This window comes from Pteropus vampyrus, unplaced genomic scaffold (genome assembly GCF_000151845.1).
Source record: "Pteropus vampyrus isolate Shadow unplaced genomic scaffold, Pvam_2.0 Scaffold27, whole genome shotgun sequence".
Classification (NCBI taxonomy): Eukaryota; Metazoa; Chordata; class Mammalia; order Chiroptera; family Pteropodidae; genus Pteropus; species Pteropus vampyrus.
Genome location: NW_011888808.1, coordinates 10,792,100 through 10,805,418, shown reverse-complemented (window position 1 = coordinate 10,805,418; position 13,319 = coordinate 10,792,100). Strand labels below are relative to the sequence as shown.

Here is a 13,319-nt window from a genome sequence, read left to right as displayed (position 1 = left end):
TAGAATTCCCAGAACATTTTCTCCATTTTAGTATCTACTAATGAAAATAAATTTATTCAACTTCACTTCTTATTTTTATAAGGCAAGCACTTTTATTATGTTCTCTCGATGAAAGACAAAACGAAGATTTCAAATATGACAGCAAAACATTGATAAATCTTACACACTGGCAGTAGTATGAGAAATACTGCAGAGAGCTAGAAGACATTACAAATGGGAATTTTCATCCTGAAATTCAATGATTAGTGAATAAACACTTACTGCTTGGGCCTCCTCATCCTCAAATTTGAGAAGCTCCAAAGTACAATCTTCTTCCAGAGGACGGTCCAGGTCCCAAACAACTTTATTCACTTTAGCAATAATGGTGTTATCAGCCAGGCCTTGACTTAAAAAATATGCACATATGTATAAAACACAAGACTCTAAAAAAGAATCTTTTGTAGTACAACACTTAATTTGAGAGGGGAAAAACCAGGAAAATAAACACTATATATTAACATGATATATATTACATATATATGTATATCTCTCTGAAATAAAATGAAAAGTGACAAACCCCCAAAATGTACCTAAGAATATAACTAGAAGATTCTGAAAATTCAGAACACTATTTTGTGACATTTAATGCTTATTTAAGCAGATACGGCAACTCTAATAAACAATTTTAGGTGGTCTGATTAATTTTTTAAATACTCCAAATAAATCATCCACCAAGCTAAGCTATTTAGACTCCAAAAGGCAAGGGATGAGGGTGAGGCTACAAAATAAGTTCCCTGCTGTTCTTCCTGTAAATCTGTAACAGAATTTTTTCTGAGAGGCAATGCTAACCTCACAATAAATTACTCAAATGCCTAAGATGGTATTACTTATAACAAATAAATAGGTAATATATAGGACTGTTCAATAAAACTTTTTTACTAATATGGTAAAATTGTCATCTAGACACACTATTCGGTAAACAACACAAAGTGTCATCGAGTGATGAGATGTCAGACCACACCAAGTGTGTGTAAAAGCCACAGGCGTTCTGAGAAGGGGAAAGAAACATAGGTCAGAGTAGTCTGGACAAGCTTCAAGGGTGAAGTCTCGATGGGTTAAAAGATCAAGAGATTTGAACAAGAAGAAAAGAAGACAAGCTGGCTCTCCAGAGGAGGGAATGGGCATGGATGCAAACAGGGAGGAAAGTTAAGAAAGGTTTAGGAAGCTCTGTGGCTAGAGCAGAATTGAGTAAGGTTAGTCAGATTGTAGATCTTCATGGAGCTGGAGAAATGACAGTCTGTAAGTCTTGATAACTCAGCAAAAGCAGAACACACTCTACGCTACGGAGGAAAAGTGTACAGCCTTTACACGATCAGTCTTTAAATATACCACCAGAAGGCTTACGCTAGCTATAGTTGCTGTGCTGGGTGGTTCTCTCCTTGCTCTGTTAAAGGTTTACAGCCAACATTATACAACCTCCCCCATTTAAGGACAGAAGAACAAACAGAAGGTAAACAATAAATTCCCATTCCATTTTCAATGTTCTCACTGAATTTACCATAAATTATATCCAATGTTTCCTTCTCTCCTGAGATCAAATAAAGCCAATAAAATGAATAAAATATACATATTTCGCAAAACACACATGGATTTGGCAGAGAGAAATGTATTTTATCACATTGGTGTAAGACAGTTTTCAAAAGACTAAAGAACTGATCAAAAGGCAACTACTAATACTCCATATTCTTGAGGAAAAAAAATGACTTTTATCTTAGGGTTCAAAATGGTGCCCTGAGATGCTTACATTAGAGCTACTTTGAAAATGGAGATCACAAATAGACCATACCGGATCATTTCAATTTTTCAAAGAAGGGATAAAATAATCCAATCTTTAAAATTCAGAAAACAAAACTTCAAAGAAAACCTTCTAGAGCAAATGGAGCATACCTTCTTTTTCTCTTCCATTTCTTATTCACTACTAATCATCTGAACGTTTACATCCTGTTATTCATGCTGTAATTTTTCACAGAATAAGAAGTTATTCTGGACTGTTGTAAAAATTAAGCACCCTTATTAAGCACTCTCACTTGTGGATGAGTGACTTAAGTCCAGCTTTAAAACTCACAAATGTCTTACGTAATTCAATTTAAAATTTTGCAGTTCTCAAAAAATTATTTCCAATTGCCCACTTTATAAATTCCAATGTAATCTGGAGGGCAATATTGTAGAATGTAGAGAAAAAATTCCTGGACTAAAGGAGCCTGAATTTCAATACTGACACAGCTACAATATCAGTGTGTAACAATGGAGGGACCTCTTATTCAAATGACCTTTAAAATGACAGATTGAACTGATATTTAAAGGTCTATCCAGTTATTTATGATCTCACATGGAAACCTGCTTGATATTACAAGTAGTAGTAGTACTTTAGGCAGAAGTAGTGGTCAAATTAAAACACTATTCTCTTTGTAAAAAGCACTAACCAATGTCCATGGCACATCGAAGACTCATGGCTCATTGACCTAACTGCTTCTACTCCCACCATTTGTATTGTGAGCTCAGCAATAATCAGTTGAGTTGGTTCCCAAACCTGTTTATTTACCTGTCACTTTATGTCTCAGGTTCAACGATGTGAAATTGATGATAATCAACTATTTTTGACAATCATATGGTGATTTCATGTGTTTCAACTCAAATATAATTAAATAGTATAAATAGAAATAGAAAGAAATAATAATACAACAAGGGAATTATGGTTTTTATGAAAAGCAAGGCAAATGTTTGGGAAGGCTTAATAAAAACCGATCACTAAAAAATACAGTCAAGTTAGGGATAACTGAAGTAACTACATAAAAATCTGAAAGGATTCTGCACTCAGATTGCTTCTCAAGTACTGGGCTATTCACACACACACACACACACACACACACACACACACAAACACACACACACACAATTAATGAATAAATACATATTTACATGTTTTAAACTAAAATGTTTAAGACAGAGGTTGGCAAACTTTTTCTGCAAAGGGCCATATAATTATTTTAGGCCACACACGGTCTCTGTCGCATATTCTTCTTACTTGTCTTATTTTTTCAAAACATTTAAGAACCATTCTCAGCTCTCAGGCTGTATAAAAACAGACTATGACCACAGTTTGCCAACACCTGATACAAGATAACATGGATCAATGTATGCTTCCCCAACTTTATCATTTTCTGATAAACTGACCAACTATTGATCATGATATCATATCAGATTAAGAAAGCATTTACTATAGTACAAACCATGTATCTATTTCTCAGCTACTTCTTCCCAACCCCCAAAAAGCATTAAGTTTTAAGATTAGACATGGCACTTCTTTGGATTTATAAATACATTTTTTTCATGTGTCATATATGAGTTCAACTTTTCCAGGTGAGATGACTGACCTTCATTTAACTTCAAAAATAAGGCATTTAAGTCAAAATATGTGAAATATTGTCTACTTGACTTTGTGACATTTATGATCAAAGCATAAGAACTAATAATACAAAATTCTCGTAAGGTATGACCAAAGTATAGTCTCTCAGAAATTAAATTTCAACTATAAAGTTCCACATCATTTTGATTTTTAAAAATCCCAAATAATGTAAATTAAACATTAAAAACATTGAACAGTAACATATAAAAACTTGGCAAGACAATTGTTTAAAAGTTTAATTACAAACAAAAGGTCACAGGTGTAGTTTATACCTAATTCCAGAAGCAATTTGATATGGCGTAGTTTTCCAGGATTCTGCATCAATCTGTTTACCATCAGGCAGAGTGACTTTAATTGGCTTGCTTGCTTTTTCTGCCTTTTCTGCCAGAATGGAATCATGTTCTGCTTTTAGTTTATTATACATTTCAAGACGTGTGTTAATATATTCAGGCCAAGGATTCAACTGCAAGACAACAAATGAGGAAATAAATAATCAGTAAATACTTGCTTTCCTTTTCAGAAAAGGGAAAGAATAAAAAGACAATTAAAAAACCCTGATTACTGATTCAATGTGGTAAATGGATTGCCAAAATCACCAAGCATTACCTTAATGTCCTAAATGAAGTTAAAATAGTTAAATGCTCTCTTCTTATAATTTTTACTTTAAGAAAATTTAAAAAATAGGGTATAAATAACAAAAAATATTTGGGTTGCCAACAACCTATATGAACAATTATTACCATTTTGCTATTATTTGCATAAAGTGATTTTTTTCTTTTAAGATGTTCTCTTAAGGACTTTTCTAACTAAACGATCTTAATTAACTACAACTATAAACAATACTGGAAATAAAAACTAGCTGGCTTTTCCATTTTGTATCAATCTTGTTCAAGATATGGTCTGTGAAGATGGTCAGACTATATTTCCATTCACAATTTTTAAGTAACCAACTATAAATTTATTTGTCTTAAGGACTCCCATTCAAGGAAAGTTATTTACTGAATTCAAAGCCATAATAACTATCTTTCTTGGGAGGACTTAATTAGCAAATATAAGAAAAGAGCACAACATGATTGCCTACAGTGCATTAAATCAAGAAAAATATTTTATGTAAAATATTTTATATAAAACATCTACTCAGGTTCCCAAAAATCTGACAAAGAAAAAAAAATAGACAATAACCAGAGATTTGACTTCCTCTACTGTCAGACTCCAGTCTTTAAATCATTTCAAAAGGCAAGTTGTGAATCTGTGATCACAAAACAGTCAAACCACTAACATAATTTATGATTTTCAAATAAAAATGCCCTGTATATTAAATTAACAGCTACATACAAAAGCGAAGAGGGGATGGCTTAAATTTACCATGAGTTTCTATATTCACATAGATTTAAATCAACTAAATGCTGATTTAAAACTGAATGCTTTAACACTTATTCAGTTTTGACAATGCTACCCAAAATTCCATATAAAATATATTTCAATATAACGTGCAATCTGAAAGGAGCACAAGTGGATCTACTCCTTGAGAAAATGACTTGTGAGGACAGAAAATAAAAATCAGCCATGCTATATAGACTCACTGATCACCCAGCTTGTGTACCATGGTTGCTGGTGGTCAGTTACCCACTATGTCACCTTCAGAGGTTAACATTTCCCTACATATCAGAGTAAAAGAAAAAAAACAGCCATATCTTAAAAATATACATATTTTCAGACCAAATATAACTTATTAGAACAATAAGTTTATCTTATATGAAATAGTACTTTTTCTTCCTCTTATACAAAATTTCCTTCTCGTTTCAATCATGATTTTTCTCGGTCTTCATCTTTTGACATGGAACAGCCCCAATCTCTTTATAATTCCCTCCTACAGCATTTTTTTTCTCTAGTCATTCGGGTGCTCTTTAGGAGCCTTTTAATGAATTATCATGGGGTCCCTAACCCTCAACGGTGAAGGCCCAACGAATTAACTGAGAGTTCAGAGCCTGGCATTCTACAGCCACACCCTGACCCCTCAGGTGGAAGCACACTGCCTGGCCCTACCTACCGGGAAGCATTTACAGTCTCACCCACCCACAGGACCTTCTGAATCTCTCTGCAGTTTATCTCCATATTCACTTGGCACTTCCTAATCAGAAGAACTCAGTGTCAAGCTTAATTTATTCCACATTCATGGAGCAGATACTCTTTGTGCCAGGCCCTGGGAATGCAGAGAAGAACAAGACCTGCACATTGCCCTTAGAAGGGGAACAGGACAAGTACATAAATGATGGGAGCACAGAGAAGGAAACATCTTAGACATCTCACTGCACACGTTTTCCCAGAAAGATCACTTAGTACATATATAATCCCATGCTGCACTTATAATTCTCTATTCAGAAAAGTCCTCTAATTGTTTGTAACCTTTGTTTCCTATTTCCAAGCTAATTCTTAACAGAATAGCCTTTACTATTGTATTGAAAGTATAAAGAAGAAATTAGGGAACATATGCATTTTTCCACTTACTTGCAAATTTTTAAATTCACAATCAACAATTTCCCCCACAATTACAGTGGGATATAATGGACAAAACATAAGCCGACGGTTAGGCAGCACTCTAAGCAACACTCAGTGGTCCTCAATCACCTACAAACTTACCCTTAGCTGAATGGAAGCACTATCAATTTAGCAACACGGCACTGATAAAAATAGTGCTTTAAAGCCAGTTTATTATGCTATAATATACTTCTTAAAGCCTATTCCTTTGTTCTTTGCATTCTGGTAGCTTTCCAAAGAGTCTCTAATAAAATGGTTCTAATGACTAAAACAAGTGAAGCACAGTTTGTAGCAGTTCAACATCAAAAATAAAGTAGGAAGACAAGCTTTACTGCCTCCTGAAGCGGGATGCCCAGAACCAGGCTGTTTTCCGGCTTACTTTTGAAAAGCGCAGGGAACGGACAGCATTTTCTCTACACTTGAGAGGCCTCAAGGAGATTTGTCCTGGCTTAAAAGCAAACCCTAGCAGCAGGTCTAGGTGGAAACAGTGTGAATGGGTCAAGGAAGTGGGCTTGCTTTGGTTTCTGTTGTGTTCAGTATCAGCTCAAACACCAAGTCTCTCCTCCATAACATCTTACCGAATGAAATAATCATAGTGGGTAAGTACCAGAGTCTCCATCTCTGCAACTTTTGTTCTCTTATTTTCTTTTCTAATCTCACAGACTTTCTTACCATCAGACTTCAGTTGTTTACCTCGTTCAACGAAAAGTGACTGCAAGTCTTTCTTCCCATCTCAGACTTTCCTAATCCTTCTCCCTCATTTTCACACCTAGTGCCATCTCACAACCCCATGTAAACCACTAGTATCTTACACAGGATGAGTCTGAGACAGCTCCCTGCCCCCTGTCGATATTTAACAGCAGAGCCTTACCTCTGCTCGACCTCCATCCCCAGATCCTTCTTTGTTCTTCTTCTTGCCTCCTTCCTTTCGCTTCTCCTCACTGGCACCTACCTATATAAGCAAAAAAAAAAAAAAGGTTTTTATATTTTAATCTAATTTGACAACCCTCCATGCTGCCCCCCAGAAAAATTTTGAGGATGTTATTCTAGCATCTGTTTAAAAGAAAGTGAAAATTTGATTTTGAAAGACTAGAAAATCTGATCACTGTGAAAGACAAGTTAACAACTTATAATATAGATAACTCCGAAAAAAAACAGAAGAGTTCAAGTCTTCACATTTTATTTATTTTGCCTGTTCTCCTGACTCTTGCTTTAGGCTTATGTGGACATATTTAAATATGTAGCCATGACGAGGTGATTATTCAATAACAGTATTTTCAGGAAAAAAATCAGTGCAGTATATATCCATTCATTCCACAAGTACCACCAAGAGCCTCTGTGCTTGCGGTATTTGTTAAATCTGCAGATGAAGCAAACCCAATCCCTACCACGTGCAAACTTAATCTCTCCAGGGAAACTAAGGCATACATGTGTGAAAAACTCCTGGAGGAGAAAAGAATACAGTTGCAGCGCTACAATTAGATGTCAAATAAGCTAGGACAATGGTAAGCGTTAGGACTTTCAAGGATGAAGATTTCAAGAAGCTGGATTTCAAAAATGGAGAAAATGTGTTCTAGGTGTACACATAAGCTTACTGTTGGGCATGTTAAAAAGAGAAAGAGAGAGGGGCAGACACAGACTAAACCAGGCTGACTAAAGCAGGATTGTTTTAGGGAGTAATTTAAGACAGACTATGGCTCAGACAGAAGCAAGCACTAAACGTTACCGTAAGGAACATAGACTTCAATCAGAAGTACATGAAGTCATAGAAAGTTGTAAAGTAATAAGTCCTGTGCAAAAAAGCAACCAACAGCAGCAGGTCTATACCAGTGTCTCTCAACCGGAAGCAATTTTGTCCCCCAGGAAACACTTAGACATTTTGGTTGACAAAGTAAAGGGTACAGTTGGCATGTAGTAGGTAGAGGCTAGGCATGTTGCTAAACACCCAGCAATGCACAGGACAGCCTCCTATAGCAAATAATTCTTTAGTCCAGTGTCAACAGTGTTGAAGTCAAGAAACCCTGAACTACATTTTGGGTTACCGTGAAGAGGATTTTCTCAGAAACACATTACTTCACTGTGACTGCCCAGAAACATCCTAAAGCAAAGTGCACAAAAAGTTTCAGTATCCATGTTCCATGTATCAGTACTCCATTCCTTTTTATTGCCAAATAATATTCCACTGTTTATTTATCCATTTAAGAGCTGAACACTTTGGTTGCTCTTTTGAATCTTATAAAACATGTTACTTGTATAATTTAAAATAATAATAAACTAAACTATAAAATATATTATTCCTAATTTCATGCTGAGTTAAAACTTCCCCCACTCTGGGATTCCGAATTTAATATTTTCAAGGTTTATTTACAGTCAACAGATGAATAACAAACATAATTTAAGTCCATTCTATTCAAGTAAAGTACTAACATGGTTACAAGATTCCCTATATGCCTTCACTACACTACAGAAGTGATGTAACTAGTCAAGTGTATTTCGTAAGAGAAGGGATGAAAACTAATTGTAGGTCTGTCTCTGCAGGTTTAAAATAAAAAAGGAATGAAATAATTCTATTTTTCTAATAATATGTTTTAGGTTTTGGTCACATGGCTATTTGTGAAATGAATAGTAGTAGTTAAAAAGAGGGAGAGAATTAACCCAAAGGTTTTCTGTGCTCTAAAAATGTCTCTATTTTACAAATGAGAATACTAGCTCAAAGAGGGTAATTAGCTCATTAGTATACAGGTAGTAAGTTGCAGAGCTGGGACATCAAAACAGGTCTCCTCGAACCCTGAGGCCCATTCTGTCTTTATTACAATTTGCAAGACAGCAGGCAGCTGTTTTCTATTTCCCATGAAAACAGAACAAAAATATGTATTTATTTATTACATACTTATGTAAAAGCGACCTAAAATTTCAACCTAAATGTTGGGACACAGAACTGGATTGTGAAGGGAAGCTACAGAATTACCTTCCTCAGGGATGTTTACGAGTTGGAGGAAAGGTATCTGCAGAGTGTAGTTTAAGTAAATTCAATCCCAGAGACTGATAGCTGGGATAAGTATGTCACAGGGATCCAATAGTTTTGACAGAGTATCCCTGACTTGTTTCCAGGTGATGACAGGAGGCAGGACAGCAATTGGGTTATGAGTATTGGTTACAGAATACTGGGTCTGAGCAAGTTACTTACTGTGCCTATACTTGTTTCCTCATTTGTATAATGGGGAAACAAAATAACAAAAGCCAGTTCAGAGTTATTTTGAGGACTGAATGAGCATGTAATACACTACTAGATCCCACTCAATAAATATTAGTACTCAATAAATATTAGGTAATTATTATTGGAGAAGGGAGAAATCATATATTTGTTAGCCATACATCACCTCCAATTAAGAATAGTATAGCAAAATATTTATGGACATGGAACATTGACTATAGACTATTAAGCAAAAATAAGTAAATAAATAAACAGGTTAAAAACAGTAAAAATACCATTTATTTTTATGAATTGAAAAAAGTCTATGAATAAGCACCATTTATCACTTTTTTAAATTAAATTTATTGGGCTGACATTGGTTGAAAAAATTATATGTTTTAAGTGTGCGACTCAATAATACATCATTTTTATATTCTGTGTGTTTACCACCTAAAGCCAAATCTTCTGTCACTATGTTTAACCCACTTTACCCTTATCTACTTCTCCCCCTCCTCTTCCCAATGGTAACCATTAAACTGTTGCCTGTGCCCACAAGCTTTTGTTTGTTTGTCTTGCTCATTTGTTGCTTTCAGTTTTATATGCCATATATGAGTGAAATCACATGGTTCTCAACTTTTTCTGTCTGACTTATTTCTCTTAACATGATTATCTCAAGATCCATCCATGTTGTCGCAAATGGCAATATTTCATCTTATGGCTGTGTAATATTTCATTGTATATAATGTATATATATATGTATATATACACACACACGTATAGTTCATAGTTTAGAATATACACACATGAATTTTCCTCTTTCAGTTCCTGAATTAGAGGACATACTAACCTTACTGATGAGAAAATTGTGGCTTTTAAGTAATCTGTCCTATCAAGAGTTAGGGCAGAGGCTGCTTTGGCTGAAGACCTCACCACCTCTCACGTGGACTATTACAAGAGCCTCCTGCTTGTGGTTTCACCTCTTTCCAATGCGCCTTCCACCTCAATGCCATCGTGATCTTTAAAACTACAATTCATATCTACCGCTTCTCTGCTTAAAAACTTTCACTTGTAGTAAACTTCAACTATCCTTGGTTGTCTAGATCCTTTTGATCCCTGTAGCTCCCCCTTCTGGCATATCTCTTGCAAGCAACCCCACAGACAATTCACTCAAGGTTGCCCTTTCAATGCCTTCACTACATACTTTTACCTGGAAAGCCCTGCCCTATCTGGTTTACCTGATAAACTTACACCATTCTTCCAAACTCAATTCAAAAGAGCGCTCCCAAGCAGAGTTGGGCACTCCTGCTTCTTTAACTCCACTGCAAAATCAATGTTTTCCTTTCACACACCAGACTGTGAGGCCCTCAAGGCCAGGTTGGATCCTATACACCTTCCTAGTTGCATGCCCCAGCACAGTGACTCACAGAATGAATACTTGACATTTATTAATCGTAAACAACAAACAAACTCGACCTGGTGGCATGAAAGTGACCTGGGAGATGTTCTTAAGCAACGATGACAACAAAGAGAAAATTCAAAAGTGAAACTATTAACAAGTGTGAAATAAGATAAGACATGTCTCCAGCACCAGGCAGGGGAAGTGTGTAAGCTCTCTACAGTTCGTCAGGTCATCTGGCCTCCACCATTTATTACAAATCAGCCAAACTTGAGCGAGTTCGATCAGATCTCGGGAACTAGGTTTTCCTTTTCTTAGAGAGACTTCTACCCTTAAAAAGGTTTTAGGATTAAGTGAGTCTCTGCAATGTTCTTCTCGCTTAAGGTGCGATAAAACACTAGTCTGAGAGTTCCGTAATTATCTCGATTTCTAATTAGATGTGATTCTGAGCAACTCACTCACTCATGGTCTGTTTCCTCACCTACAAAAAGAGGATAGACTCAGATATGACCTGCAAGGCTCCGCCCTGTGCTATGAATGGACGATTTCTCCTCAAAGGAGACTGACTTCTCCAGGAGTTCGTTCTATCGTTCTACATCGGTTCCTCCGCCCCACACGATCCCGGCCGCTTCCTTCTTTTCGTCCCCTCCTGGCACGGCCGCTGGGTACCAAAGAGAGCCCCAGGCCGGCCTCCCGGCTCCACTCACCGGCTTCTCCTCGCCTCCCATCTTCCCTGAAGGACTGCTGGCCTTCTCCTCGGACATCGGCGAACCACGAAGAGAAGATGGAAACCAAAAGCGATGGTCTGGAGGGAGAGGACAGCGGAGGCCGAACAGAGATGGGATGGGGCTGCCGGGAACACTGCTCTTGAGCCACGTGGTACGGAAAGACCAGCTGATGCAATCTGAAAGCGCCCAAACCCCGCCTCCTAACCAGGCGGGAGTACGGGCAGCCAATCGATAACGGGGAAAGGCGGGCTCTCCCTTCTCTTAACCAATGGAAAAGCTTGTTGAGTGACCAAGCCCTTTAGGAAAGCAGGACGCGTCGGGTGAGAAGGTGTTGCTGACGCTAAGCCTTTACGCCCTGCCAGCCCTGGACTGGACCTTCTGCTGAGCGGAGGAGTCTGCAATACGTGTGCGCTTTCTTCCAGGCTGACGCGGCCTATTGCTCCAGGGCCTTTCCGACCACCGTAACGCATGAGAGGACTTTGATTTGCGTTTCCTGAAAGTCGCCAGCATCCTGAGTACCATCCCTAGACTGGGACAGTACCGGAACAGAGGCCAGAGTTTCTGGCGCCTTCAGCGCCGCTTGACCTGTCATAACTGCCCAGTTCTCGAGATTTCCCAGGGTCCCCAGGCTGAAGCGGCGATTCGAGCCCTCCTCATGGCAATCTAGGTTTCCCAAAACCCAAACCTTGGTGATCTAGAGACGAGCGCCTTTCCTCGGACATTCCTTGTTACGTGCCACTACCAGTCTGTAATGCATGAGGGAGCATTAAGGACCCATGAAAACGAAATGAAACGTTTAGTTATGGAAATAACCAGGGTGATTCCACGGATTCTCATGCGCAGGTCTCAGTTTTGAGAATCAAATGGGCGTACTTTTATTTATTTTACCAGCCAATTTAAAACAGTTTATAAATTGAAATCATAAGTGCAATGTTCTCGTTTACTGTTTATGTACTCCATCACCAAGTTTTATGGATTTTACTTTCTGAACATCAGTCCTTAACAACTCGCCACTTTCAGGGTCACCCTTCCACGAAGAGCAATAAGCCTCCTAACCCGGCATTCTGCATTCGTTTTTCACGTGGCACCAGGATGGTCTTGTCAAATACGAACACGACTGCAGCCTCCTGCTTAAAACTCAGTGGCTTGCAGTTGCTTTTAGAATAAAAATAGACATGCCTTTGAAGGCCCCTGATCGCCCAACTTCCTTGCTACCTGGCCATACACTAAACTCTATCCACAATAACATTTTTTTCTCGGGTCTTCTCCCATAGATTTTTTTTTTTTTTTTTTTTTGGTATATGCCAAGAGGATGTATCTCTCCAGCCTCCTCTGCCTTCCCTCACACACTTTTTGCCTATTTAGCATCTACTTATTTGTCAGATGTCTAGTATCGTTTTCTTAGGGTAACCATTTCCTGACCACCCTTACTGGATGGAGCAAGTTTCTCTGTTATATCTGCTCATAACTTCATGTACCTATCAGTTCAGTTTTGCAATTAAAAAAAATTTTCTCCGAGATCAAAAAATTAACAAAAGCACAAGTTATATGTGTTTCCTAGCATCTAGCAGACGTGAGCCCGGCACACAGTTGATGTTCAATAAATATTTAGGGAATTAATGAGTGTTGAGACAAGCAGTACTTTAAAAATGCCTCTTAATTTGTATTGTGAGAAAAGAAGTCAAAACCCCTATACTAATTAGATCTAGAAGAAGGTTTATAGTAAGGATAGATTATTAGTAGTACTTGGTGAGTGTTCTTAAGAAGTTCCAGGAATTTATACACAATTTTAGTAGTGTTAAGTTAACCAATCTGACTTCCCATATTTAAATTAGAATGGAAATCAACAGGATCTAATCTTACCTTCTAATGTAAAACAATTTTATTATGCTCTTTAGACATGTTTTTATGAATTGTATATTAATTTTAAATGAAGATAACGAGGACCAGAAAGATCAAGATTATTGATTTGCTAGAGGCAGAACAATATAGGCTAAATTTACAGATCATCTTTACTGC

At 37.3% G+C, this 13,319-nt stretch overlaps 1 protein-coding gene across 1 annotated transcript in view; it reads right to left on the bottom strand.

Moving 5' to 3' along the window:
* The window catches only part of TARS (threonyl-tRNA synthetase), a 42,875-nt gene extending 31,399 nt beyond the window's left edge, over positions 1-11,476 (bottom strand). Inside the window, exons 1-4 of the mRNA XM_011356462.2 lie at positions 11,280-11,476; positions 6,855-6,935; positions 3,718-3,908; positions 262-385 (exon numbers count right to left, since the gene is read on the bottom strand). Of these exons, the coding sequence (XP_011354764.1) occupies positions 262-385; positions 3,718-3,908; positions 6,855-6,935; positions 11,280-11,336 (453 nt within the window). The 5' untranslated portion in view covers positions 11,337-11,476. The remainder of the gene's footprint in view (positions 1-261; positions 386-3,717; positions 3,909-6,854; positions 6,936-11,279) is intronic.
* Between the last annotated feature and the right edge of the window lie 1,843 nt (positions 11,477-13,319).